The following is a 25,408-nucleotide window of genomic DNA, read 5'->3' as shown; positions in this document are numbered from 1 at the left end:
CAGTGGCGTGTGCACCTGGGCGCCAGCCAAGCTCAGTGCCGTAAAAGTAAACCAACAGGTCACAAGAGCAAAACATTCATCTCTGTTCTGCTGCTCACGTATTTCTTTTTCCCCAAGATCAGAGGAAACTGGATAGGGATTATTATTTGGGGCCCTGAAGGTGACAAAAGCCCTCGTGAGTGCGAATTTTTTTCTTTTGACGGGTGAAGTATCACCAGTCATCTTGTGCCCACAGTGACGGTGTCTTTCTCGTACGAACGACGCCGTTTCTTTTCACCGGGTTGATTTTCCTTTTTTATTTTTTCAGTCTCAAAGTATGTTGACTTATTTAAAATATACATTAAATACAACGGGACCTTACTTTTTCCATTTTTTCTTCTTGAATAGACAGACTCAAACTCCACTTCCTTTGAAACATATTTTTAAATGCGGACAATACAAGAAAGGGGAGTGGGATGACCTTGATCTTCTGAGCCACCATTTCTCCTCTGTAAAGTAGGAGAATGGTTAATTCACAGGGCTGTTGTCACCTTCATGGGAGGTGGTTAGCAGAATGCCTAGCACCTTATCAGCTCGCAGGAGAGCCTGGGCTGTGGTGTTTGAGGGAGAGGCTGTGGTGCCGCTGACAGTTGTATATCTCTTGCTGTGTAACAAACGTCCCCAGTAGCTGCAAATGACAATCTCTTCCCTGTCATGATTCTGAGGGTTCGCTGGGCTCAGCTGGGGACTTCTCCCTGCGGGGTCTCAGGATGTCACAGTCAGATGTCAGTTGGGGCTCTAGTCACCGGAAGACTGGACAGGGCTGGACATCCGAGGGAGTCCACTCCTGTGATGGGTGCTGGCCGTTGGCTGGGAGCTCTGCTGGGCTGCCAACCAGACAGCCTGTCCCTGCCCTCTGCGTGTGGCTTTGCACAGCACAGTGGCTAGTCCCAAAGGGAAGCTTCCTGAGAGCAAACATTTCAGGAGGTTCAGGAAGTAGCTGGAAGATTCTTGTGATCCAGCCTCAGGAGTCACACAGAGTCACTTTCGCCACATCTGATTGGCCAAGACCAGTCACAGGGCCAGCCCAGATTCAAGGGCAGTGGACTACCTAGGGATGTGAATACCACAGGTGTGGCTCGTTGAGGGACCATCTTTACATCCCATGGTGGTGGTGGCAGCATGTTCCAGTGGAGATGACGGTGATCGCAATGGTGGTCATGGTAGAAGAGATGGTGGCAGGGGTGGCATGTTTCGCATTAATGATAATAGTAAAAATGACTAGGTCAGACTTCGTTTCTAATAATCGGTCACAATAGCACCACCGAAATAGAGGGGCTGTGTGGTCCTTTCTGGTTGGTCTTCAACTCCTGGTCAGTGTTATTTGCTAAAAGGACAGCCCTCTCCTCCCCATATTATAAACTCCTAGCTTATTAGCCTCCTTTTCTGCAGTGTGTGCTCACTTCTGTCTTGATAAATTATGGCCCTGGCTTCATAAACCCACGTTATACCAAAAGTACAGGAGGACTTGGGTCCCAGTTATTTCCCCATCCATCTAGTGGCTTCTCCATCTTCTAGGCCCTCCAGGCTCCCACTGGACCCTCTGCATCCAGCCAGCATCAAAGGAAAAGAGAGAAAGGCAGTAGGGAGGGTTTCACAGGAGATTTCAGGGACCAGACCCAGAGGGGCCCGGTTCTTCATTGGCCAGAAGGCCTCACGTGGCTCCACCCAGGGTCAAGGGGGCAGGGACGAGAAGTCCAGCCACGGAAGCAGTCAGCACAGAGGTGGGTGAGCACCAGCGGCCACAGCCACCAGGTCAGTGCAGGGCCCACGCTGCCGGCGCTGAGCGGCTTCCGCACTCTCAGCCCCTGGCCCAGGCTCCTTTCTCAGGCTCCCTCCTCCTCCTCCTCCTCCTCTTCCTCCTCCTCCTCTTCTCCTCCTCCTCCTCCTCCTCCTCCTCTTCCTCCTCCTCCTCTTCCTCCTCCTCCTCCTCTTCCTCCTCCTCCTCCTCCTCTTCCTCCTCCTCCTCCTCCTCCTCCTCTTCCTCCTCCTCCTCTTCCTCCTCCTCCTCCTCCTCCTCCTCCTCCTCCTCCTCCTCCTCTTCCTCCTCCTCCTCCTCTTCCTCCTCCTCCTCCTCTTCCTCCTCCTCCTCTTCCTCCTCCTCCTCCTCCTCTTCCTCCTCCTCCTCTTCCTCCTCCTCCTCCTCCTCCTCCTCCTCCTCCTCCTCCTCCTCCTCTTCCTCCTCCTCCTCCTCCTCCTCTTCCTCCTCCTCCTCCTCCTCCTCCTCCTCCTCCTTCCTCCTCCTCCTCCTCCTCCTCTTCCTCCTCCTCCCTCCTCCTCCTCCTCCTCCTCCTCCCTCCTCCCTCCTCCTCCTCCTCCTCTTCCTCTCCTCCTCCTCTTCCTCCTCCTCCTCTTCCTCCTCCTCCTCTCTCCTCCTCCTCCTCCTCCTCCTCTTCCTCCTCCTCTCCTCTTCCTCCTCCTCCTCCTCCTCCTCCTTCCTCCTCCTCCTCCTCCTCCTCCTCCTCCTCCTCCTCCTCTTCCTCCTCCTCCCTCCTCTTCCTCCTCCTCCTCCTCCTCCTCTTCCTCCTCCTCCTCCTCTTCCTCCTCCTCCTCCTCCTCCTCTTCCTCCTCCCCCTCCTCCTCCTCCTCCTCCCCCTCCTCCTCCTCCTCCTCTCCTCCTCCTCCTCTCTCCTCCTCCTCTCCTCCTCCTCCTCTTCCTCCTCCTCCTCCTCTTCCTCCTCCTCCTCCTCCTCCTCTTCCTCCTCCTCCTCCTCCTCCTCCTCCTCTTTCTCCTTCTTCTCTACAGTATATATTTTTATATTTTTAAGCTATTTTAATGGAATAAGATAGTTTTAAGGTTCTAGAACATTATCCTTGACTTTGGATTGAATAGTTTCTATTGTTCGACAAAAATGAAGCTATTGCTGTGTAACAAAGACAGTTGTGTTCTTTTGATAAAATGCCAGTCAGCCCTAAGGACTAGATCATATTACAGATTCCCACCTGAGTCTCCTCTTGGCTGCACCATGGGAGAGAAAGGAGAGAGCGTCCCCTCACCTGTGGGCTGATGACAAACCAGCATACAGCAGTTGTCTTGGGCCCAGGGCTCTGTCCACTGAGCCACAAACTTCTCAAATATTTCTTTCTTGGTGGGTGATTTGTTGAGGCCGCCATTGTTGCCAACATCATAAATGCTGTCCAACATTTCCTCCAGTGACCTTGAAGTTTTCATAGCCACAGTGGCCGGGACCTCCATCTTAAAGTTCCTGTCCTTACAGTGGTCTAAAGTGGTCTCTTCCAGGCCAGGAAGCATGGGCTGCAAATCCACAACTGGGGCCTTTGCTTGGCCATCCATCTACTGGCAGCCGAGCTCCAAATGTGGCAGGAGCAGTGACAGTCTCACGTCTCACGTTCCTGGGGTCGGCGTAGGGGAGGGATCAGGCTGAGAAGGGACGGGTGGGCCAGCCTGAGGAAACACAGTCCTTAGAGTTTACCAAATAGAGTTTAATAGCTACCTTCTCTCTGCAAATCAAGCTGTTTCCTTCCAAATGTCTCTGCAAAGAATACCCACCCCCAGGGTTGATTAATGCCTCATCTAGTCCCCAAAAATCCCCTGGCTTCCTTCTCTCCACTTTTCTAATGCTTCCTCCTCACGCCTCTCTTCCTGGGGGTCTTTTTGCTAATAATCCAATTCATCACAGGCCCCCACCCTGGACCCAGTGTCTACTCAGATCAGTCCAGTCCATGTCTTCTGATTTTTCTAGAATTCTAGGCTCCAGAGGCCAGAAGTTTATCCAATCATATTATCACCGCTTGTGCTTTTGCAAAATGCCAAATAGAAATGAACTTTATGACACTACATCCTCTTGAGCACGAGCCAGGATGGAATCAATCTGGAACGCCAAGGACAAAGAAAGAGACCCCAAGACCAGATTCCTTCCGGTCTCAAGAAAGGAAAGAGGGTGGAGATTAGTGTGAAGAACTGAGGTGCCTTTTGCATCTCGGAGAGGAAAGTAAAACACAGCAGTCGGTGGAGAGAGCACATGCACTGCCGTCAGCTCCCTCGGGCCCCTGGTCCCCAGGCCTTACCGCCACACCCTGTGCTGGCCTCACCTTTGTGTTCTCCGAGTCCACCCCTGGGCTACGGACTTGGCAGCCTGCGGAGGCCTCGGTGCTGGCTGCGGGGCTCTCAGTGAGCCTACCAGGCCGCGGCTCACTCGGCACCTGACGCCCCTTTTAGCCCCTTTAGTTAAATGTCAAGAATGAGCGTTTTGCTTTGTAAAGGGAGTAGAGGCTATTCTTTTAAAACCTAATAAGTCCAGTCCATCACACCTGAAACGGAAGTCAAGCCTGATTGTCTGTCCCTCCTCTGGAGGTTGACATGGCTCTGGGCAAGTGGGCAGTCCCACCGTAGCTGTGACTGCCCCCCCAGAGCTCCTTACTGCATCTCCATTACAAAATGGCGAACGTGGGGAAGTGATCGATGACTTAGGTATCTGGAGGAATCATAGCCAAAACTCTACATGAACATCAATTATACACTCACATGGTCAATCGTGTGTTTATATGTACGTGCTAGACCAGAGTCATTGTCCTTGTCTTTTTTTGCTGCACTATGGATGAGTCTCGTAGAGATTCCTTATGTTGGAACCTTGGATGGCTGTGACTACCGTGGCTTAACAGGGAGGCAGCGGGGAGAGCTGAGTATTTGTTGCTGGGGCGCCCTTGGCCGTCACGGTTGCCCTCTGACTGGTCCACTCCATGCTGCAGATACGAATTTGGCCCGTGGGCACCCACGGCTGAATCTGTGCTAGGTTCCCAGCCTGGGGTATTGACCAGGTCCTCAGCCCTAGGGGTGGTCCCTTGAGATTCTCCCACAAAACGTGCTCCCTTCTCAGCTTCCAGAGTCACTACTCAGAACTGTTTGCACTTTTTTTCAGATGTTATAAATTTGGGCAGCAGACATACTAGATCCCAAGGGATGATGGTGTCTGGTTCTGGTGGTGTCTGCTTATTTTTGCACTGCTTTGTCTTCTGATTTCTAACCCTACAGCTGTTGTATTTAGATAAGGGTCCTCTTCACCTACTTCAATCTATCGTTATACAAATAGCTTCAAAATATTTTGTACTTGATTTTGTGTCATCATCTGTAATTGATGTTTCAATGAGCATCAGGAAACTTCAATACAAAGTAGAATGACAAAGGTAATCATTATCACAAATACGCAGTTACACAGCGACAAAAAATAAAGTGCCCATCATGTGTGAGAACAGTGCCTCCCTGCAGCTCTCAGTCCTTGAAGCCTAACTTTCCACATTTTGGAGACACCAGCAGGCCCCATGAGAAATGGACCTTTTCCCAGCACTCATTTCATCACTGGGCCAAGCACCTTCCACCAAAGAGGACAGTGGAGGTGAACTGTTGGAATAGCTCAGGGCCCAAAAGCCAGACACTCTGATGTGGCTCGTAGATGGCAAGTCATTCTGTTCCTTGGCAGTCACTAGAACTTTTCACTTCTCTCGCATTTTTGGATCAATGTATTTGGATGATGTAGTCCAATCATGTAGTAATGGTCACTTTTTTTCATGTTCCCAATATTCCTCAAAGGAGGTCAAGATGCTTTAGAGCCATTTGGCCAGATCGTCCCCGTACAGAGACTGGCCCTGACACAGGTGGCCTGGGCAGTGCCCTCACCCTTCTGGATACAACTAAACCAGTGACGTTTACTCCCCTCTCTTTCCAGAATGGACATGGTTCTCTAAGTGTAATGTTATCTTAGTGTTGTGTGGTCGTCCCTTTTATCTCTGAAGTCACGTGAGCATCAGGAATAACTTCATCATTCATCTTCACAACATCCCTATGTTCTGAGTGAATCTCTCAGTTTCTGCAGATCCCACAAACCCAGAGAACAGCCGGACACCCAGCCAGTAGATCAGCCAAGCTCTGCGTGTTTACAGTTGTTCGGGGGAGAAAGGAAGGATCAAGGGCTTGTTTCACACAATGTGTCACACAGTGTCTCACACCCAAAGGGAAGTGAGCCCATCAGTGGTAATGGAAATTGAAATCTGTATATAAAAATTACGTAAGAAATGAACTTTAAGAAAAGTCATATTCCTATTTATCCAAACTCTGGTAAACGTACTCTTCTAATGAGCAGAGATCCCATATATCTAACACCGTATGGGAATTGCCATTTTGAACATCTTTCAAGGTACCATGCTAAAACTATAGGGACCATGGTTTAATTTTTTGCCCTTGTCAATTCCCAAGGGGATTTGTGGGTCTACAGACCCCAAGGGCATCGATATATATGTCCTATGGTTGAAAATCACTCAGAGAAAAGCATTTCGTTATGTGACTTTCTGCTCATTCGAATTTCAGACAAACTGGAGTCACCTCCCATGTCCTCCTTCCTTGAGATGCATCTTCGTACTGAGAGCTACACTGATAAATACCGCCTTCTCTGTGGTGACCCTAGTTTTCTGTGTCTTTCCCACCATGTCCTACAACAGTTCTGTGGAAGCACATCATTCAGCGCAGTGGGGGAGTCATTACAAACGCCTTGAACGTGAGTTGTCTGGCAAAGGTCACCGATGGCTTCACGCAGGGGCACATAGTCGAAGTGGTTAAAGGTGTGCTCACAGACCGGAGGATCCGGCAGCAGACGCAAAAGCCGCTGGTCGCCCTGGAGTTTGTGGCAGCTCTGAGCAGCATGAACCCGGTGTACCAGGAGGAAGAAGAGAGCTTTAAGGTAAGCGAGCGCCCGTGTGGCCGGATCTTAGCGGTGAACACGTGTCCACCGCCCCCTCCCGCTGGTCTCCTGAGGTTCACGAGCTTGAACTCTGCCATATGCAGTGAAATTTGGAAGCTCTAAATGATTGGATCACAAAATGTTTCCAGCCTTCGCAGTAAAGCCTGTATCTTCCAAATTTTAGAAAAATCATGGTCCATATGACCTTATAAATAACAGCCGGATTGTAGAATTGCATAACAGCTTCAAAACCACTGGATTCACACACACACACACACACACACACACACACACACACACACATCCGTCTCTTGGTTCTCACTGGTTTTTACTTCAGATCTCACGTAATGGAACAAGTTTTGCATAGAGAAGTGTTTGCATTCCCCAAGTAGTGTATTTCAAGCCAGTGATGTTTTTGTCCCGTTTTTGCCGCGGTCCTCTTCATTTTCAGCACACCACTTGCGATAAGAAATCATAGAACCCACCCAAACTTAGTTTTTTAATTTGAATACATTCTGAGATGTTCACAGGATGTTTTGGATCTGGAGGAAACTTTGAGAATCAGCTCTTCCCAACCTGTCTTTTCTAGAAGGAAAAGAAGTTGCAGAGACTTACGTTCTCATCCAAGTACAATCAGCGTTAGTGCCCTGACCCCCATGCCCAGGCCAGCAGCCCTTCCTCAGAATCCTTTCAGTCAAAATGAATGCACTTGTGTTCTCTTTCTGTGCCTGGATGTAGTTTCCTTGGCCCACAGGGAAGACAAGGGAAGAAAACTGCATCCATACAATGACGCCCACCTTAATATCAGCCACGCAATCACCAGCCTCGGCTCTGGAAGCCTGCCTGAGATTGGGAAAATTTCCTTCCATACTGTGTCACTTTTCCACCAACTCGGGAAAACTGTTTGCTTCCAGCTTTGCTAATGTTTCGGGGGAAGGTGGAAAACAGACTACTGAGTCCTGCAGTAATGATCCAGCACTGGGGTTGGGAAACTTTTTCCAGAAAGGGCCAGAGAGAAACTGTGTTTTAGGCTTTGAAAGCTGTGCAGTCTCTGTCACAACCATCCAGCTCAGCATCAGGAAGCAAAAGCATCCCTACACTGTATCTAAATGATGTGTTTGGCTGGGTTCCAATAAAACTTTATTTGCAGAAACAGACAGCAGGATAGCTGTGGCTCAGCTGCCGTAGTTTGCCCACACCTGCTCTAACAAAACAGAAAAAAAAAAGATTTCCAACTCCAAGCTAAGTATTTGCCAAGCATTTGAATCAATAGTCTTGTTGACTTTTTAAACCTTGCTAGTATTAATTACAAATATTTATCCTTTGCAAGTGATATATCATACTCATTTCTGAAATCCCCAAAAAAGAAAATAAGAGAAAGAAAAAAAAGAGGCAAAGTGACTTGTTCCAGGTCACACCGCTGTAAAAGAGCAGAGCTGAAATCCAATCCTTACTCCAGAGCCGAAAGTCAATTTTATTAACCATATTCTGTACTGTGTGTCAATATTAAAAGTTCATCACCTAAAGTCCTTGGCCACCTCGCCTTACACGGAAAGCACAGCCAAAGCTAAAAGAAGGATGAGAAAACCCCAAGTGCCAAAACAAAGATAAATCTCAGACACAGGGATCGCCTTATGCCTGGTATGTAGCAAAGAGAAAAATAAGGGAGAGGAAACAAAAAGAGATTGAGTCATGGAAGATACAATAGTTATGCCTGCTGCTTCTCTGACTGGATTTCTGACATCCCAATATCACCAAGGAGCATTCACTTCTAGACATCATTATAATCATGGTAAGTTCTGGATTTGGGTTTAGAGGTCCAGGTAGAAGCAACTGCAATACTGCCAGGGAGGGAGGAATAATGAGAGAAATAGAGACCAAAACAAAGCCTGTACTCAAAACGAATCTGAAAATCAAAATTCCAAACCTTTCAGGACATCTAGTGCTAATCTAAGTACAGTCTGACCAAAATTCTGAAATTAGTATGAAGATTTTCAAAAAATAAATGAAGGCATGACTACACAAAGTGATAAAACAAAGACAGGCAGAAATAGAGTAAGGCGATAATTATGAAAAAATCACAAAAAGAAAGTTTAGAGATTCAAAATATAGTAATTAACATTCAATAGTAAAAATAAAAAGGATGTGAACTCTAGACTAGACATGGTCAAAGAACAAGTTAGTGAACCGGAAGATGGCCCTGGGGAGCTCCCCAGAAGGCAGCACTGAAAAACAAAAAGGTAAAAGCTACAAACTGCGATTAAGAACCTTTAAAGATATTGACACCCAACTAAGAGAAGTTCTAGAAGGAAATAGAACGATCAGAAAAACAATAATTTGAAGAAATACTTTCTGAGAATGTTTCTGAATTAAGGCATAAGTTCTCAGATTAAAAACAAACTCCAAGGGACCAGCAGAACAAATAAAAACAAATCCCCACATACATACATGTTTGTGAACCTAGAAGAAGACCATAAGCCAGTTGTAAAAGACATCAGACTACCTACAAAGAAACAACAATTAGGAAATTAGACATCTCTTTGTCCACAATAGATGACAAAAGACAGTGAGGTCCTGTCTGCCAAGTGCTGAGGGAAAATAACTGTCTACCTAAAATGTATGTCCAACTAAACTAGCATCCAAGAGCATCCAAGTGCTTTGTTGGTATTTTGGACTCAGTATTTCTGCCATCAGAGTGTTTGTATGGCCTCCCATGGTGCACACAGGGCCACCAGTCCAGCTTCTAGTGGCCCTGTGTGCACCATGGGGGCCCATTCACATTACCAAGAAATCCCACACCCTCAGGAGTGAGTAAAACACCCAGGAAAATAGGTGACGTAGTTGGGAAGGGTCAACAGTTAGACTTGGCCTGTGATTCTCTGAAACTGTTAACTTCTTGAGTAGAAGCTTCAAATTGTGTAGAAACAGGGTGAGAAAGAATTTGTGTTTAAACATATGTATTAAATGCCCAGAGTTCAATGGCCTCGTGCCCCTTCCTTCTTAGCAAGCTCTTCTTTATTTTTAAGAGTATTCAAGTGAATTCATCCCATTTTGATGATTTCCTAATCATCTGCTTTATTTCAGAACTGGTACGCCAAAACCCCTATGGGTAAAAAGCGCAACTTGGCATTAACAGAAGGGAACGCAGAAAAGCAAAGGGATAAGGGGAAAAAGAAGGAAAAGAAAGGGGAAAAGGAGAAAAAGAAAAAGTAATGCCTTTCTCAGGAGCGTCCTTGAGTCTCTCTCGGGGATGGAGAGGGCGTGTGTCTCCAGGGAAAAGATTCACCACTGCCTGTCTGAAGAAGACCCAAGCTGATACTGTTGACTCCTCAGCCTCTGAATTTGCTCAGCTAGACCTTTGCAGGCTGTGCATCAACTCAGTTGTCCATACAATTGTTTCTAGCGCTTGTAATTGTTTTTTAATCTATGTAAAATTTGTACATACCCGAAATTCACTCTTCACACACTCCACAATATTTTCAAATTCAATACGTCATCTCATCTGTCCTAGTTGCCGAGTTTAAAACTTGATAGTTAGAAAATAACTCTTGTTAGACAACTAGTAAGTGACTTGAGTCTATCACCAGCACACTAAGCTTTTTACTAACCCCTATAGACTGTATATTATTATCTTGCACATATTTTAATAAATTAATTATTTGCTCTATTAATATGTTTTATATAATGGAATAAAATTCTGTTGTCCTTAAACTGACTCAGTCGCTTGGTTCCCGGAGCTAACAAGAGACCTTGAACATGAGCTGTGTCAATCTTCTGACTTTGAAGATGGGATAATTAAGGCCGAGGATCCACCAGATAACATTTGGGACATCGGACCAAAGTCATTGCCTTTTAATTCCCAGGCCTCTGCTCGTGCAAAGCACTGGGACATCGGCAGACCAATGACAGGATGAAAGCTGCAACGGAAAAATAGGGTAACTATGGAGAAGAGAAAGTCTAAATGAAGAAGCAATGCTAAATAAGAAAGTGATCACAGGATAGAAAATTAAAGTTTTGTGCAAATATGGAAGGTTATTTGGTGGAAGATAGGAAGTCACCCACTTCTAAATTGTGATGAGAACACATTCAGAGGAAGGAGGCTTAAATGGAGGTGGGACTAATTTAATTTCAAATTTACGACTACCCTATCTGACAGTAAGTTTTCTCTTGGCCTAGGGGTTAAGCCTCTTAGAAATTAAGCCTCTGCGGTCAGTTCTAGTGGTTTAGAGCAAAGGCCTGGACGGACCCAAGCCATTCTCGCCCCAGCTTTCGCCGCCCTTGCTGGCTCTGCACACTCCACGTTTTTCACACTCATGCATTTTGTCTCTGGCTCACTGGCTGGTGTGTGGGGGAAACCTGGCTACCACCAATGCCCGGCCCCGAGTTCTCGGGGAAAAACTCTGGCTGCCCGATGACTTCTGCTGCCCAGCGTGACCCTGCCCAGTGGAACAGGTGCTATCAGGGAGGCCTCCACCGTCATGAGATGGCCATGCAGTGTAGTGATGAAGGAGGGGGTAGAGAGGGCAGTGGGGAGCTCCTGCCTCCTCAGGGCCAGGTCAGCAGGGTCCTGTGAGAAGCCCAGGTGAGGCCCTGCAGAAGCTGGGGACTCTGTGGGGTCCCCCCACCACCCTCCATCTTCAGCACTTTCACTCAGCTCTATTTCCCTTGTTAGAGCCAGTCTGGGGATTGAGACGTTGCTTCTGGGGTACCCTGGCTCCATCCCTAGAGCCCCTGGCTGGCCTTGCTGCTCCCCATCCTCAGGCCTCACCCCAGCCTGTCTGGGAAGGAAGACCAGCCAGCAATCTGGGAAGACGGTCAAGGCTTCTTGGAAAGCACTGGAGGCTTGGCCGGGCCGAGCTGTGCTGGGTCCAAATTCACAAACCAGCTGAGTGACCTTCGGCCAGTCCAGACGCACATACATACACGTACACACCCAACACATATACATACTACACACAGAAACACACATGGCCCACTCAGCACACATACATACTCACAGGCACACACATAGAGACATGTAAGCACACATACACAAATACACGTGTATGCTCACATCCCACACCTACATGATAAACACACATGTTCCATGCATACACACGTGCAAAAGGCAGGGACAGGCTTCACCAAGGCCAGAGGTAGCCCGGTCCCGATTCCCGGCATTTGGAGGACCGCACAGGGAGTCTGTAGGGGCACGCTGAGCCCTGGCAGTGCCGCTCTTCCCGCACGGACATGGTACCGCCACGCCCCGGGGCCCGACACAAAACCTCAGTCATCCCACTTTCCGTGGGCTCATTATCATCAGCGTCATTTCATCCTGGCCGCACAGGAATCCATTCCCTGTGTACGTGTGTGCATTATGCAAGATTCAAAGTCACTTGATGCCATGAGGAAAATAAAAAGGCTCTCTGCATAGGGCAGAAATAATTTGCAAGACCAACTTGGGGTAGAGTGTTCTCAAATGAACTCCAGTGGTCCCACAGCTTTCAGAGGACCAGCCAGGCACCCCCTTTGAAGGACCGGGTAACAAAAGGCCCCGGACGGGCGCATTATAACTTGCTCCGACCAGTTGCAAGGGACTCGTATTTTCAATAGTGTGGGGAGAAATACTAATGTCACAGCACGTGGGCATTGTGCTTCATATAAATATACACACAAAAGCTAAGGGAGGGTATTTGGGACGTCTTGTTGGGGAGGATGTAATTAAATTTACCTTGGCGAACCCTTTGAAGTCTGTGGCTAACTGTTTTATATAAAGGTAACACTCCCCATCAGCTGCTCTGCCAGTTGTACAACTCTCGCAAATTGGGAAAGTTGCTGAGGCAGAATCAATCCGTTTCCACTAGGAGTAAAATCTGTCTTTCAAGAGGGAAGACGCCACCCTGCGCTGGCTGTTTGAGTCAAGCACCCAGCTCACTGGAGATGCTGAATATGCTCAGTGAGCAGGGAAAGTCCAAGGCCCCCCGCGGGACAGGGCTGCTGAGCACAGCTCCCTGTGTGTGCCATGGGCGGCCTTGGTTTCTGGCTGGTATCAGCTTCTGTTCAGGTCTCATCCTGCTGGAGTGCCGCCCAATGAGATGTCCCCACACACTGAGGCCCGTAAGCACTGGAGCTTGGCTGTCAGGTAAAGTGCCATGTCTCACTGCTTAGATGGCTCTGGAAGTGGCCTGTCCTCCACACCCAGCATCCAAGTGTCACAGTGGGAGCTGTGCAAACTCTCTGTGGCTGGAGGAACTGCCTGGGGTCTGTGTCCACCGGTTTCCCCCTGCCCCACGCCAGAGGCTTCAGCGGGGGACCCTACCTTGCACCCCAGCCTCTCGGCTGCCCCTCTCCTCTGACCTTCTTGTCACGGATGAGCCTTGCCCTCCATTTCACACCATTCTGGTCACATTTCCCCAGACCAGACCGGAACTGGCTCTGCTTTGTGTCCAGGGTTCCCACCTTCCTGGGGGTCCTGGGGGCCTAAGGGCTGCCGTGGCAGGAGAAGGTGGTCACAGTGAAGTAGATACTGGGGTCCTGGGCTCAGAGTCAAGACAACACAGAGGACAAAAGCGGGACCAGCAAGACTGAGGGTTCTAAGGCTGGGTAGGGACACGTGTGGGGTCCTGGGGTCGCTGTTTGGCTCACTGGGTCTCGTCTTTGAAAGCAGCTCACACTTGGACAGCCAATCACTAGGCCTTGTGGTGTGACAGGATGCGTGCCAGGCCCGGAGGGGACAGTGGCTGTTGACTGGGGATGCAGATAGGGGTTTCCAGTGAGCAAACTGTGTAGTCTCTTTCACCTATTTTTTCTCTTCTAGAGTTTCTATGCTACAGGTATTTTAAGGTGATAATGTCCTCTTACTTCTGGGCCTTTATTTAGCTGCGTAAAATGTGGTCATTTCCTATGATATTTTTCATCATTAATCGATTCCTTAAAACTCACACTTTTCATTGTTTACCACGTTATCCACTTTCTGAAAACTCACCCTAGGTGAGCTCCCTAAGGACATGTAGAGACAAAGGTTTTAGGACAAAAATTGCCGTTAAAATTGCCAGCAGTGCACAGGTGCTGTAGAAGCATCTTTGAAACCCGGAACATTTAAAGGCACTTTCCCCCAGCAGGCGTGCACACATAGCGTTCCCATGGCCCAAGCCTCCGTTTTCACATGGTGATCTCTTTTCTTTTTATTTATACTTGCTTGTCATGGCTTTTTTCTTTAATGTTGTATTCTAACTGATGAAGCAGAGCCAGAAAGATGGATGCTAGGCTGGTGTGAAGAGCCCGCTTGGCTCCTGGAGGACGCAGGCAGGGGCAGCCAACCTCCCCGGGGCCCCGAGTGGCGTCACAGGCCAGTAATCAAAGACACAGACTGTCCCTGCCCTGAAGACGAGGCGTCCTCTGACCAGACAGGGCGCCAGCTCTAAAGCTGTGGGACATAAAACAAGGGGAGAGCAAGCAGGCTTGGGGGCCAGCTGCTCACCCTCCCCATAAGCACGGGCCCTACAGCTCTCGGGGGACCCTCGGCACTCTCGCGCCATTTGTTGTGTACATTTGGTGGCATGTGAAGGACGTGGGTGCCTTCTCAAGGATGCATCAGAGCCCAGCTATTGGGAGGCGTGGCAAGCCTGGCCACAGTCCTGTTGTCACCAGTGACTGTGACGACTGTCATGGGTTGAGGGTTAAGGGTTGTGAACAGACCCTTCATGTCTGGGTGCTTTGTCCTAAAGAAAACTGGAACTCGGAGCTAGAAGGTTCTTTATGGCGTTCTCCCAGGTCTTTTACAGACGAGGAAACACACGTGGCTGCTCCCTGGGGTCCACAGGGTGGGCGGCAGGTCACCAGGAGCTCGGCCTCCTTCTTGCACTTCCCAGTGACACGTGTGGTCTTGTGGTGTCGGAACTGCCCTGTGACTTTGGGAAGGCTTCTGGCTGACTTCTCTGAGCCCTGCTTGTAAAGCAGGGATATTGTTTCCGGTTTCTGGTAGAGCAGCACTTCCAGCTTGGTGACCATGCTCTCTGGGGCAGGTGCAGCGTCCCTTCCTGCCACCCCCACTCCCACATGCAGCTGAGGCCCTGGGGGTCCACGTCAGCCTTTCCTGCCACAGCTGGGGTCCCCTCCAAGTCCCCGAGGAGCAGGAAGCAGATGCTTTCATGGCAATACCCACTCAGTGTAGACAGTAAACACACCACCGCCGCTCCCCGGGGCCCAGAAGCACCTGCCTGGGCCTCTCCCCAACTGCTGCTCTGGCCTGTGGCCCCAGGGGAGGCCTGAAGCTCAGGGGCAAGGGGGGCCATGGGCATCTGCCATCAGTCCTACTGGGGAAATGGGGGCTGTGGGAGGTGTGTGTGTAGTATGTGTAGTGTGTATGCATGTGAACATATGTGTCACATGGGGGCTCAGCACCACGCATGGGCAACCCCAGAGCGCTGACGACACCTGCAGAGATCGCACCATCTTCTCACTGGGTTGGCTCCTCCAGTGGTCGAGGGCATCGGATACTCCCTCTGCTGGCAAAGACACCCCAGTCACTGGGCTCAAGGCCACCGTCCTTGATAAGGATGGGAACTTCTCTCGTTCCTCAAGGAGTCCATTGAGAGTTTCGGGAAGAGGTGGACCAGCCTGGCACCTGCCCAGGGGTCCAGTTGAAAGGGACACCAAAACAAGGCTGGGATCACAGTGCCCTCCAGTGGAGGTTTTCAGGCACTGCTCTTGCTCTGTCATGCCCGAGACTCGACAGGAATCTCGTGTTCTAAATGTTAAGATGGAAGCACGTCATTTTATGAATAAGTACATTTCTTTACTATTAGAAAATAAGCTATTCCCCTTGTCCAAGATGTAAATGGTTACAGAACGGCCATTGTTAGCCAGCCTGGGGGACTCCATGTCTCAACCTACGTGTGCTCACAGGAAGTGTCCATCAGAGGGATATCTCTCCCTTGGGACTGTGTGACATCTGGGAGATGGACACGTACAAGTAGAGAGGGAGGGAAGGGTGACCAAGAGTGAGAAGAGAGTCATGAAATAAGCAATTCCTTCGGACCTATTTTGTGCAAGGCACAGTTAGCTGTGGACCTCGTGATGAAGTGTCAGCTGACCGAGTGCCAGGTGGACTCTGGCCCAGGCCAGGGCCCCTGCGAAGAGCCTGCAGAATGGAAGGTCTCAGCCAACTGTGCGCACGACTGTTGTCCCAGCCCAGGCCTGACCTGTCCGATGGGAAACGCCGCAGTGCAAGGAAGATTTCAGGCTCCTCCTTGGGGTGTCTCATCTGGTCACCAACCACTAATTTACTTCTATTGGGTTACTATCACTGGCTAAGGGCTGCCCCAGAAGAGCATGACCTTGGCTTAGAAGATGATTCGTGAAGGCATCTGTGGGGACAGAGTCCCAGAGAGCAGTTTCCAGGCTCTCGGCCTCACGTGGAAAGGTGCTGGCTCAGGTAGTAGATGGTCATCAGCTGTAACTAGCTGGCCATCAGCTGTTACCGGTTAGCCATTAGCCACTAATATAACTGCTGTGGCTGAGCTAACAAGCACGGATTGCAGCTAGCAAATAGGGTGCGTTGGTTGGTTGGTTGGTTGGTTGGTTGGTTGGTTGGTTGGTTGACAGAGAAATGGAAGGCGGGTTGCAGATTGTGTGGCTCCTGCTTCCTGTGTCTCCAACCCAGCCACCAGCGAGAAAATAGTGGTATGAACCCCCCATCCATGGCTCCGTGGGTGTTCCTTTTTGGCCTCACCATATCCTGCGTTCTTGTGTGGGGATCAGGACCAGAGATCTTGCATGACACATGGTGCAGCGAGCAGGGTACGGTGCCGGCCAAAACTCTCCGAAGGGCGGTGGAGCAGTTTGTGCATATGAACACTCAGTCTCAGGAAGACCAGGAATAGCAGCTGCTGGAGAGCTGGACCCCACGGAGGGGTGGGAAGACATGGCCGATTCTCCAACCAGCATAGGAAAAAGCCATGCAGCGGCCAGAGAGCTGGGCCCTGTGCAGGGGTGGGAGGATGTGGACGGTTCTCCAACCAGCATAGGCTGGAGAAAGCGAAGGTGTTTGCAGCCGTGTGGGCTGGGCAGTGCTTGCTGAGGCAGCCCAGGTGTGGGACTTGTAGTCTCAGGAGGAAACACTTGCTGAGTCCTTGATGGAGGGTGCGGGTGAGGTCAAGGTCGTCCCTCACCCCAGGTTGGGGAGGACTTGGAGCCCTCGCCCTGCAGAGAGGGCACATGTGAGGCCAACACACAGCCCTGGCGAATGACTGTGGACTACGGGGAATTTCCTTCCATCCGTGATTTGATGGACAACTTGACTGTTCGCTTGGGAACGTACCACCATGTAGTGGAACTGGCAGATGTTTGCTTCCTGTGTCTCACCCGGCCTCCAGAGAGACTAGTGCTGGAAGACCCCTTGTAGGGGTGCAGGCGGATGTTTGCTTCCTGTGTCTCGACCGGCTGCCATCGAGAATATGTAAGTACCTTGGCTGTGAGCCACTATTGTTCCAGCACGGTACCCTGAGAACCCTGGTTGTGCCCAAGAAGTCTGGCTGTGCCCAGATGGACTGGCAGTGTCCTGGGAAACCCTGGCTGTGCCTAGAAAGGTGGACATCGAGGGAAACCCCCTGGGACATTATTTGAACTGGGCTGAAACTTTTTCTCATGAGCTGGGTTCCTGACGCAGGGCCCCTCATGGAAGACGCTTGTCGCATAAATGGTGAGGTGAGACCCTGGAAGGGTGGAGTGTGGGGACAGAGTCCCAGAGAGCAGTTTCCAGGCTCTCAACCTCACATGGAGAGGTGCTGGCTCGGGTAGTAGATGGTCATCAGCTGTAACCAGTTAGCCATTGGCCACTAATATAACTGCCGTGGCTGAGCTAGCAAGCGCAGATTGCAGTTAGCAAGGGGTTGGTTGGTTGCCAGAGTAGCGGACGGCGGATTGCGGATAGTGTGGCTCCTGCTTCCTGTGTCTCTAACCCAGCCGCCAGTGAGAATATAGTGGTATGACTCCCCTATCTATGGCTCCGTGGGTGTTCCTTTTTGGCCTCACCATGTCCTGCATTCTTATGTGGGGAGCGGGACCAGAGACCCTGCATGACAGCACCAACCCTTGGAGTCGACACTGGCGGTTTCCCTTACAACCGAAGGACATACTCTTTCTTGAAGGAAGGTCCAGGTGAACTTCCATGGCAGCTACAGGGACCCTAATCTCACAGCAGTGTGAGCATCAGCTGACCGGCCAGCTGGCCATCTGGGCCACAGCCAGTCATGCCACAGCAACCACCCTGTTACATATAGCTTTGTTCCTTGCTTCATCCATTTCTGCTAGACAGACTTCCCAAGAGTGGCCCGGCAGGGTCAAAGTTTCGTGCACACAGAAAGTAGAGAAGGGAGTGAAAGCCACACACTGCAGGGCTGTGGGCTCCAAGGCAGGGTCTCCTGGGTCATGGAGGATGCCTGTCAAAAACGTCTGCCTTCCTAGAAGCTGGTCAAGGGCAGGTGGGAGCCGCATCGGGACAGCAAGACCTGGTGGAGACTTTCTGAGCCACTGAGGTCTGCCTTCAGAGGCTCCCCACGCTGCCACTTCTGATGGCCAAGGGAAGGCTCTGATGCAAGCTCACTACCCCGTCCCTCCTAAAGATGTCCCCACTTTATTACAGGGGCATCAGCTGGATAGTGGAGCAAAAGGGTTATGCAGTGACGAGGGGCGTGTGACCTACTTTAACCTCTGTTTACACAGTAACATTAGTGAGTTAAGGCTATGAAACCAGGTGTTTGAAGAGGCGTGATACTAACCAGACAGGCTTAATATTCAAACGATTTGGAAGAAATCAAAAAGAGTAGGAAACTTGACATTGGCCCCTTCTCCTTCTCTCCTTACCAGGATGAGGGATGAGACGTGCCTTCCCCAGAGCTACAGAATCCTGTGACTGCCCATGATTTCCTCTCTGCCTTGGCCAGTTCTGGGAGACCATGACGGCTACGCTTCCCTCATCAAACAACCCTGACTGCCATCTCCAGTCACCTGTGCGGAAATGTGGCATCCTAATGACTGCCGCTGACTGTGGAAGGGAGAGCCAGGGCCCCTTAAATAGGGTGAAATTTTCAAAGCCTTCACCCGGTTGCTGTGGTGAATCCCTGGAATGGAGATTGCCGGGATGATAAGAGGGAGCCCAACCAGGAGAATGGAGGCGATATTCGTATATTGGGGCCAATAAATCTTCTTGAAAGTTGGTTTCTTAGAGACAAGTTGGGGACACCACAGTGCTTTCACCCATGTGTCCTGCTGGCATTATTAGGCCAATAAACTCTCTAAGATTCTATGAGCCAAATGGTCTCTCTCCCTACACATCACCCCTAGAGCCCAGGGCCCAACCTCCGTGAAGGGGAGGGGTGCTGGCAGCTGAAACAGATGCTGGTGTCACATGGCCACTTCCAGAATGCCTTGGGGTCAATAAAATGTCCTCAGACCCTGCCCTGCAGGCCCGATCTCTGCCTGAGGTCCCTGGAATTTCAGAGAGGACACAGCTAGTAAGACAGGGAGTAGGCTCACTGCACAAAACAGACACCTATTAAGTAGGAAGAGTTCCTAGGGGGCCACGGCAGAGAGGGGAAGTGTTTATGCGATCAGAAAACAGACCACCAAGGAGGGGAAAGGAAGGAGGCAGGACGGCTGGATCCTCAAGGTCGCTGGATCCTCAAGGTCGCCAAAAGGAGAAAGAATGAGTGATCCAGATTGGTTGTTAAGAAGCTGCCCGGGCACCCGGGGGTTCCTGGCAGGACCTGACCTGGCAGCTGACTGATGTCCCAGCTGCTATGGCCTCCCACGGAGGCCTCACTGCTGCTTCCCTGAGCAGCGCCCCCTTGTGGGACATTTCCCTGAATCAGGATCCTGTTACTCTGCAGATTCCTCATCAGTGGGTCAGGACTGGGACCCACGATTTGGCACTTCTAACAAACTAGTGGGTGAGACTGGTGCAGCAGGTCCCTGCAAACGTTATTAGCGTCTGGAACCCACCCCAGACCTACTGAATCCAAATCTGCTGTTTATTCCATCCCCATGGGGCTCACATGCACGTAAAATTTCAGTTCTGTTCTAGGCGCCCCTTAGGCACTCGTGATCTGAAAGAGGGCAGAGCTGTTGCATGTACCACGTGTCCTTCCTTCTCATTGCTGAGTAGAGCCCCTTGTGTGGATGGGGAAAGAACACTTGTCCCGTAAAGAACATCTGGGTTATTTTCAGTTTGGGATGATTATAAGTAATGCTGCTGTGACTACTCACATACAGGTTTTTGCGTGAACCTATGTTTTCATTTCTCTGGGATAAATGCCCAGGAGTGAAATTTCTGGGTCTGTGGAAATTGCATGTTCACTTTTATAAGAAATTGCCAGAGTGTTTTCCAGCATGGCTGCACTATTTTACATTCTCAGCAGCAACGGACGAGGGGTCATTTCTCTGCATCCTCGTCAGCATTTGGTGTTGTCACTATTTCTTGTGTTAGCCGCTCTGATAGGTGTGGAGTGATTTCTCAATGTCATTTTAATTTGCATGCCCCTGATGGTTCATGACATTGAACATCTTTTCATGTGTTTATTTGCCATCTGTGTCTCCTCTTCGGTGAAAAAGCTGTTCATGTCTTTTGCCCACTTTCCCTCTTTTTCACTAAGTTTAATGAACTAAAAATCTCAGTGCTGTTTTTAGAGAAATAGGCAGCATGCATCCCTGCCAGGGAGATGTGTAGCCTCCAAAGCTCATGAAATGACCCACAGAAATGACCATAACAATTTAGCTGAATTTATTAAACAATTATTGTCAAGAAGAGCATCCAAACACTTCAGCCAAAGCCTCAATTGTTTGCCAGATTCCTGAAGGTTCCAGAAGAATATTTGTGTATAATGAACAGGTTACTACTATCTGTAGGTATTTGAAGGAGGTGGGATGGGCGTGTTCATTGCTGACTGTGTCCTAGAGGGTCTGGTAGGATGTGGTCCCATCCTCACACCCAGTGCTGACTCTCCTGCACGAGCCTGTGGCCACAAATTAAGATTCTGTTTGGGTAGAAGTGGGCATTAAGGAGCTCCTGGCTTACAGTTTTCCTGACCACAATCATTTCTTCTCTGCTCTGTGTTCCAGCATTCTGGACGATGCCTGGTATTTGAGAAAGGACACTGTTTGGAGTTGTTTTCTTTGAGAGAAGCCCCATCCCTGGGAACAGGACTTCTGCAGCCCCTCTGAGCCGGGGTAAGGGGCCCACGGGCGGGGGTGGGATGGGCTCTGTGCGTGGGCACACCCATGTTCATAGTGGCCCAAAGCTGGGAGCAACCCAAGTGCCCGGCTATGGATGAAGGGATACACAAAATGTGGTCCATACGTACAGTGAAATATTACTCCATTTTGAAAAGGAAGGCCGCCCGACACAGGCTATAGCATGCGTGAAGCTTGCGGACATTGTGCTGAGTCAAATAAGCCAGTCACGAAAGGACAGATACTGTGTGATTCCACTTATATGGGGCCCGTAGAGGAAACAAAGTCAGAGAGACAGAAAGTAGGTGCTGGGAGCCAGGGGCTGGGGAGGGGTGGGGTGAGTGAGTGTCTAACGGGGCCAGAGTGTCAGTTTGACAAAATAAAAAGTTCTGGGGACGGTGGTGGTGATGGTGGCACTGTGTGAATGTGCTTAAAGCCCCTGAACTGTGCACTTAAAAATGGTTAAAATGGAGGCAGGCCGGTTAGCTCGGTGGTTAGAGTGCGGTGCTCATAACACCAAGGTCACCAGTTCGATGCCCACATGGGCCACTGTGAGCTGCGCCCTCCACAACTAGATGGAAACAACTACTTGACTGGCAGCTGATGGGTCCTGGAAAAACACACTTAAAAGGAAAAAAGGTTAAAATGGCAGCTTTCAGTTCTGCATATCTTACCACAGTTTTCAATGGGCTCTTTACCTACAGATGCCTTGGTCCGCTCTTCCAGGTACTCGCCCAGGTGTGCCCAGAAGCAGCCGTGGCTTCATTCCCCAAACCTTCAGGAAAAAGCTAACCTGGCAACCGATTACCGTCACCTTGCGACGCGAAGACGACTCTCCGTCTGCCGGCAGCTGCTCCAGCTTCATCTGCTCCGCGTGGCATCACTCCCGGCCCTGCTGAGCAGCGGGAGGGAGAAGCTGGCTTCGGAGCAGGCGCTTGACGGAAATTCAGGTCTTGTTGGCACAGGAGATGCACTGCCTGGGGGTTCTAAGCGTGACTTAGTCTGGGTATCGAGAGCTTCTGAGCTAGAATGGAGCCAGGGGATAATTTCATGCCAGCCGCCCTGGGGAAACAGACCACACAGGACAGCAGGAAGGGACAGACCCAGGCCACCGCCCTCTGTCCCACACCCAGCCGTGGGCCTTTGCGCTTCTCTTGTCACAGCAGGTAGGGTCACAGTGAAGTTGTTGTCACAAAGACACCCTCCCCCTGCACCCACCCCCCTGCACACCCCCTCCCCGCACCCCAGACATAACCACCCCCACATCTTACCTGTGGCCGCCCAGGGGTAAGTGCTCACTGCTGCTGTGCACATGAGCTGTCAGCTAATGGAGCGCTTGGCCTCTGCAGTGGGAATGCCTCTGGCCTTTGTTCTGAGGGTTGAGTGTGGGTAAGCCCAGGGCTAGGCAGCCATGAACCAGCCAGTTAGCTGGCTGTGGGTTAGCAGGACACATCTGGCCCCTGCTGGGCAGCCTGAGCTCAGCAGCCACTTCCCGGGGCTACAGGTGAGAGAAAGCCCCTGTGGGCAGTTCTGTGAGGGGGACAGTGTTGGGAGGTGGTCTCTGCCATGCCTCTCCCCACTGCTGGTTGTGTCCTGCAGGGGAATGCGGGGAAGAGCTGTGAGTGGATTTATTTCTCAACGTCCCAAAGAAAGCCTCCCCCCATCCCCTGGGGTGCCCCGCCTTGTTAGGGACCCCTGGCCTTCATGCCAGGGGGGTTCCCTCTCCAGCCTCCTAGTGGGGACAGAGCCCAGGCCAGTCACAAGCAGAGCCGAGTACCTGGGCAGCCAGTACGCTGCGGCCCCAGCTCACCTGTGTTCCTTGAACTGTACTGGTCTGAAGTGTACTTAGTCCAAAGGAGACAGCCTTGTCCTTTCAAAAAAGTCGTAGCCCTCCATCTGTTTACAATAAGGCTGCTGTCCTGAAGCAGACGGGAAGCCAGAATAGATCCGGGTGAGATTTAGATGATAAAATCCACCTCTTGTTTCTGCATGATTTAGAGTCAGAATTTTTGTGAACTGCTAAGCTGTCTTCAGCCAACTACTGGCTTTAGGCCCCGTGGCCTAGAAGAAACACCACCCAAGTTGCTAAGGCATTGTACAGGGCTGGCGGGTGGGGCTTTTTCATTTCCGCCTGTGGTTTTGGGCGATGAAAACATATCTCTCAATGGTGGTGTGGTTACATGACTGAATACATTTGTCAAAACTTAATGGTACTCTTAAAATGAGGGAATTTTATTGTATGTGAATTATACCTCAATAAAGTTAAGTCGCGTTTTTTGTTTTTTCTTTTATTTTAATATCCACTTGAGGGTAGTTTTTTCTTTAGCGGGAGGTTGACCAATTTACTTCCACTGGTTAGGTGTGCATCCTCACGAGGAAAACTGCCTAAATGGCACCATCTTTTGTGGTTCAGTCCAGCGGCGGTTTAGCAACCGTCGTGGTGAGCTTACTGGCTAGCTTCCAGATAGCAAAGTGCTCCAAAGAGTACCATGGCTAGATCAAGAAACACCCCTCAGCCCGGGGCTCACAGCTGTCCGTCAGCAGGCAGCCCCCCCCCCCCACTCCCAGGGGGCTTTCCCGCCAGGCAGCCTTGTCTCCCTGTTCCCCCTCCTGCTCCTCTCGGCCCAGATCCTAACCCTTGACAACCTCTCTTTTCCATTAACATCCACTCCCTGGATCATATCCCGTCTAAAGGTCTCAAATATCATCCAAATGCTGGTGACCCCCAGTTCCCATCTCCCCCCCAGACCTTTTACTCAGATTAAAGATGGACCAGGATAGAACAAGGGAGACACTGTTATTGCAACAATTCGGGTGAGAGCTGGTGGCTTGGACCAGAGGCCAACTCCATGCCTTCCTTGGATATACAATAAGCAACTCAGCAGGTCCCAAGTCAAACTCCTGCCTTACCCCCAAAGCCTGTTTCTCCCCCAGTCTTCCCCAGTTTAGTACATAGAAACTGTACCCTCTAGCAGTTCCATCTGAAACCCCTCGAGTCATCCTTGACTCCCCTTCTTGTCACTCACACAGCTGTTCTATCAAGAAAGCCTGGCTATTCTGTCTTCAGAATATACCCACATTCCAAATTCGCCTCATCTCAGCCATTGCTACCCCCCTGGTCCAAGCCATCAGCTCTCACCCGAATCACTGCAATGGCTTCTTAATAATCTCCCTGGTTCTACCCTTGTCCCTGGGGCCCACCCAGAGCTCAGCAACTAAGGCAGACAAGTCACCTCTCTGCTGCAGACCCTCCAGTACCTTCCCGTCTCTCCCAGCAGAAGAGCCAGCATCCTTACAAGGACCTTAAGCCCCTCTGTGGCTTAGGTCCCATTCATTCTCTATCTTACCGCACCCCAGCCTAGTGGCATCCAGCTGTCCCCTGGACACACCTGGCCTGCTCCTTGCTGCGGTGCCTTTGTACCTGCGGTTCTGTTAGCCAGGGATGCTCTCTCTCTGATACCTGTGTGACTGCTTCTCTCCCTTCCCTTGGTGCTGGCTCCCCTGCCTTTGACGCGCTGTCTGAAAAACATTCCCTAGATTTATGACTAGTTGTCTGGTTGCCTTGTCAACCACATTATACAGCCTAGGGAGGAGGGATTATGTGTTCTGTCTCCACTCTCCACCTTCCTACAGTCGTGGGAACAGAGAGCATCAAGCAGATTGTTAAATGTGATCACTCTTTAGTCTGCCCTGACCGCCACACGTGGGTGGTCCCACACTCTGGGCGATGGACTCTCACTCGGGGAGAGTTATCTTCAGCTGTGGGTGGCCCAGGTCCCTGCAACTCCAGGCCACCTGGCAAGGGACCAAGAGAGTGAGTCCCCTCTTCTTCTCAGACACATGATCCTCCCGCCAACAATGGCATCATGTGGCTGGCAGAACAGGGAGACGATGGGATCCCCTCTGCATGGCCCACCAGCCTCATGGCCCCATCAGTCTGACAGGAAGCACACCCTCAAACACACGTGCTGCTCTTACACATCTATATGAAACCAACAGCCCCCCCTTCTGTCATCCCTCTTTTGATCCCTCCTGACTTTCCCCAGGGGGCAGTCGGAACCACCCACTGAGATGTCCCCGCCCTCCTTGGTTGTAATATGTCCTCGGTGGCTTTGGTGACTGGAGATTCTTCTCAGTGGCACAGAGGCCACCGAACCCTTCCATACTGTCCTGCCATGCTCTACGCCAGCTGTCCCTTGCAGGCTGAAGACGTGAAGACGACTGACGGAGCTAAACTGAGAACAAGTCACAGCCCTTGAACACAGGGCACATCCAACATGTCAGCTTCTCAAAGGAAGCAGAAGTCAGGATGGCAAATGGGGAGCAGTGTGGAAGGTAAGATGCCTGGGGTGGCTGCATGCCTTCAGAGCTCTTCGGTGGAAACTACGGAGAATTCTGATTTGTGGTTCCTTCCTCTCCATCCTCCTCCCCTCTCACCACCAACAGAGAGGGAGCTTCAAGCCAGAATA

General features: G+C 50.6%; 1 protein-coding gene across 2 annotated transcripts in view; it reads left to right on the top strand.

Moving 5' to 3' along the window:
* Window positions 1–10,436, top strand: part of DRC11 (dynein regulatory complex subunit 11) — a 136,597-nt gene extending 126,161 nt beyond the window's left edge. For both annotated transcript variants that reach the window (XM_074315581.1, XM_019740868.2), the window contains 2 exons: window positions 6,493–6,731; window positions 9,816–10,436. In XM_074315581.1, coding sequence (XP_074171682.1) covers window positions 6,493–6,731; window positions 9,816–9,944 — 368 coding nt within the window. In that variant the 3' untranslated portion in view covers window positions 9,945–10,436. The remainder of the gene's footprint in view (window positions 1–6,492; window positions 6,732–9,815) is intronic.
* The last annotated feature ends 14,972 nt before the right edge of the window (window positions 10,437–25,408 follow it).

The sequence above is a fragment of the Rhinolophus sinicus genome, linkage group LG01 (assembly GCF_036562045.2).
Source record: "Rhinolophus sinicus isolate RSC01 linkage group LG01, ASM3656204v1, whole genome shotgun sequence".
Classification (NCBI taxonomy): domain Eukaryota; kingdom Metazoa; phylum Chordata; class Mammalia; order Chiroptera; family Rhinolophidae; genus Rhinolophus; species Rhinolophus sinicus.
The sequence above is the reverse complement of the archived record's forward strand: the minus strand, read 5'-3'. Positions and strand labels throughout refer to the sequence as shown.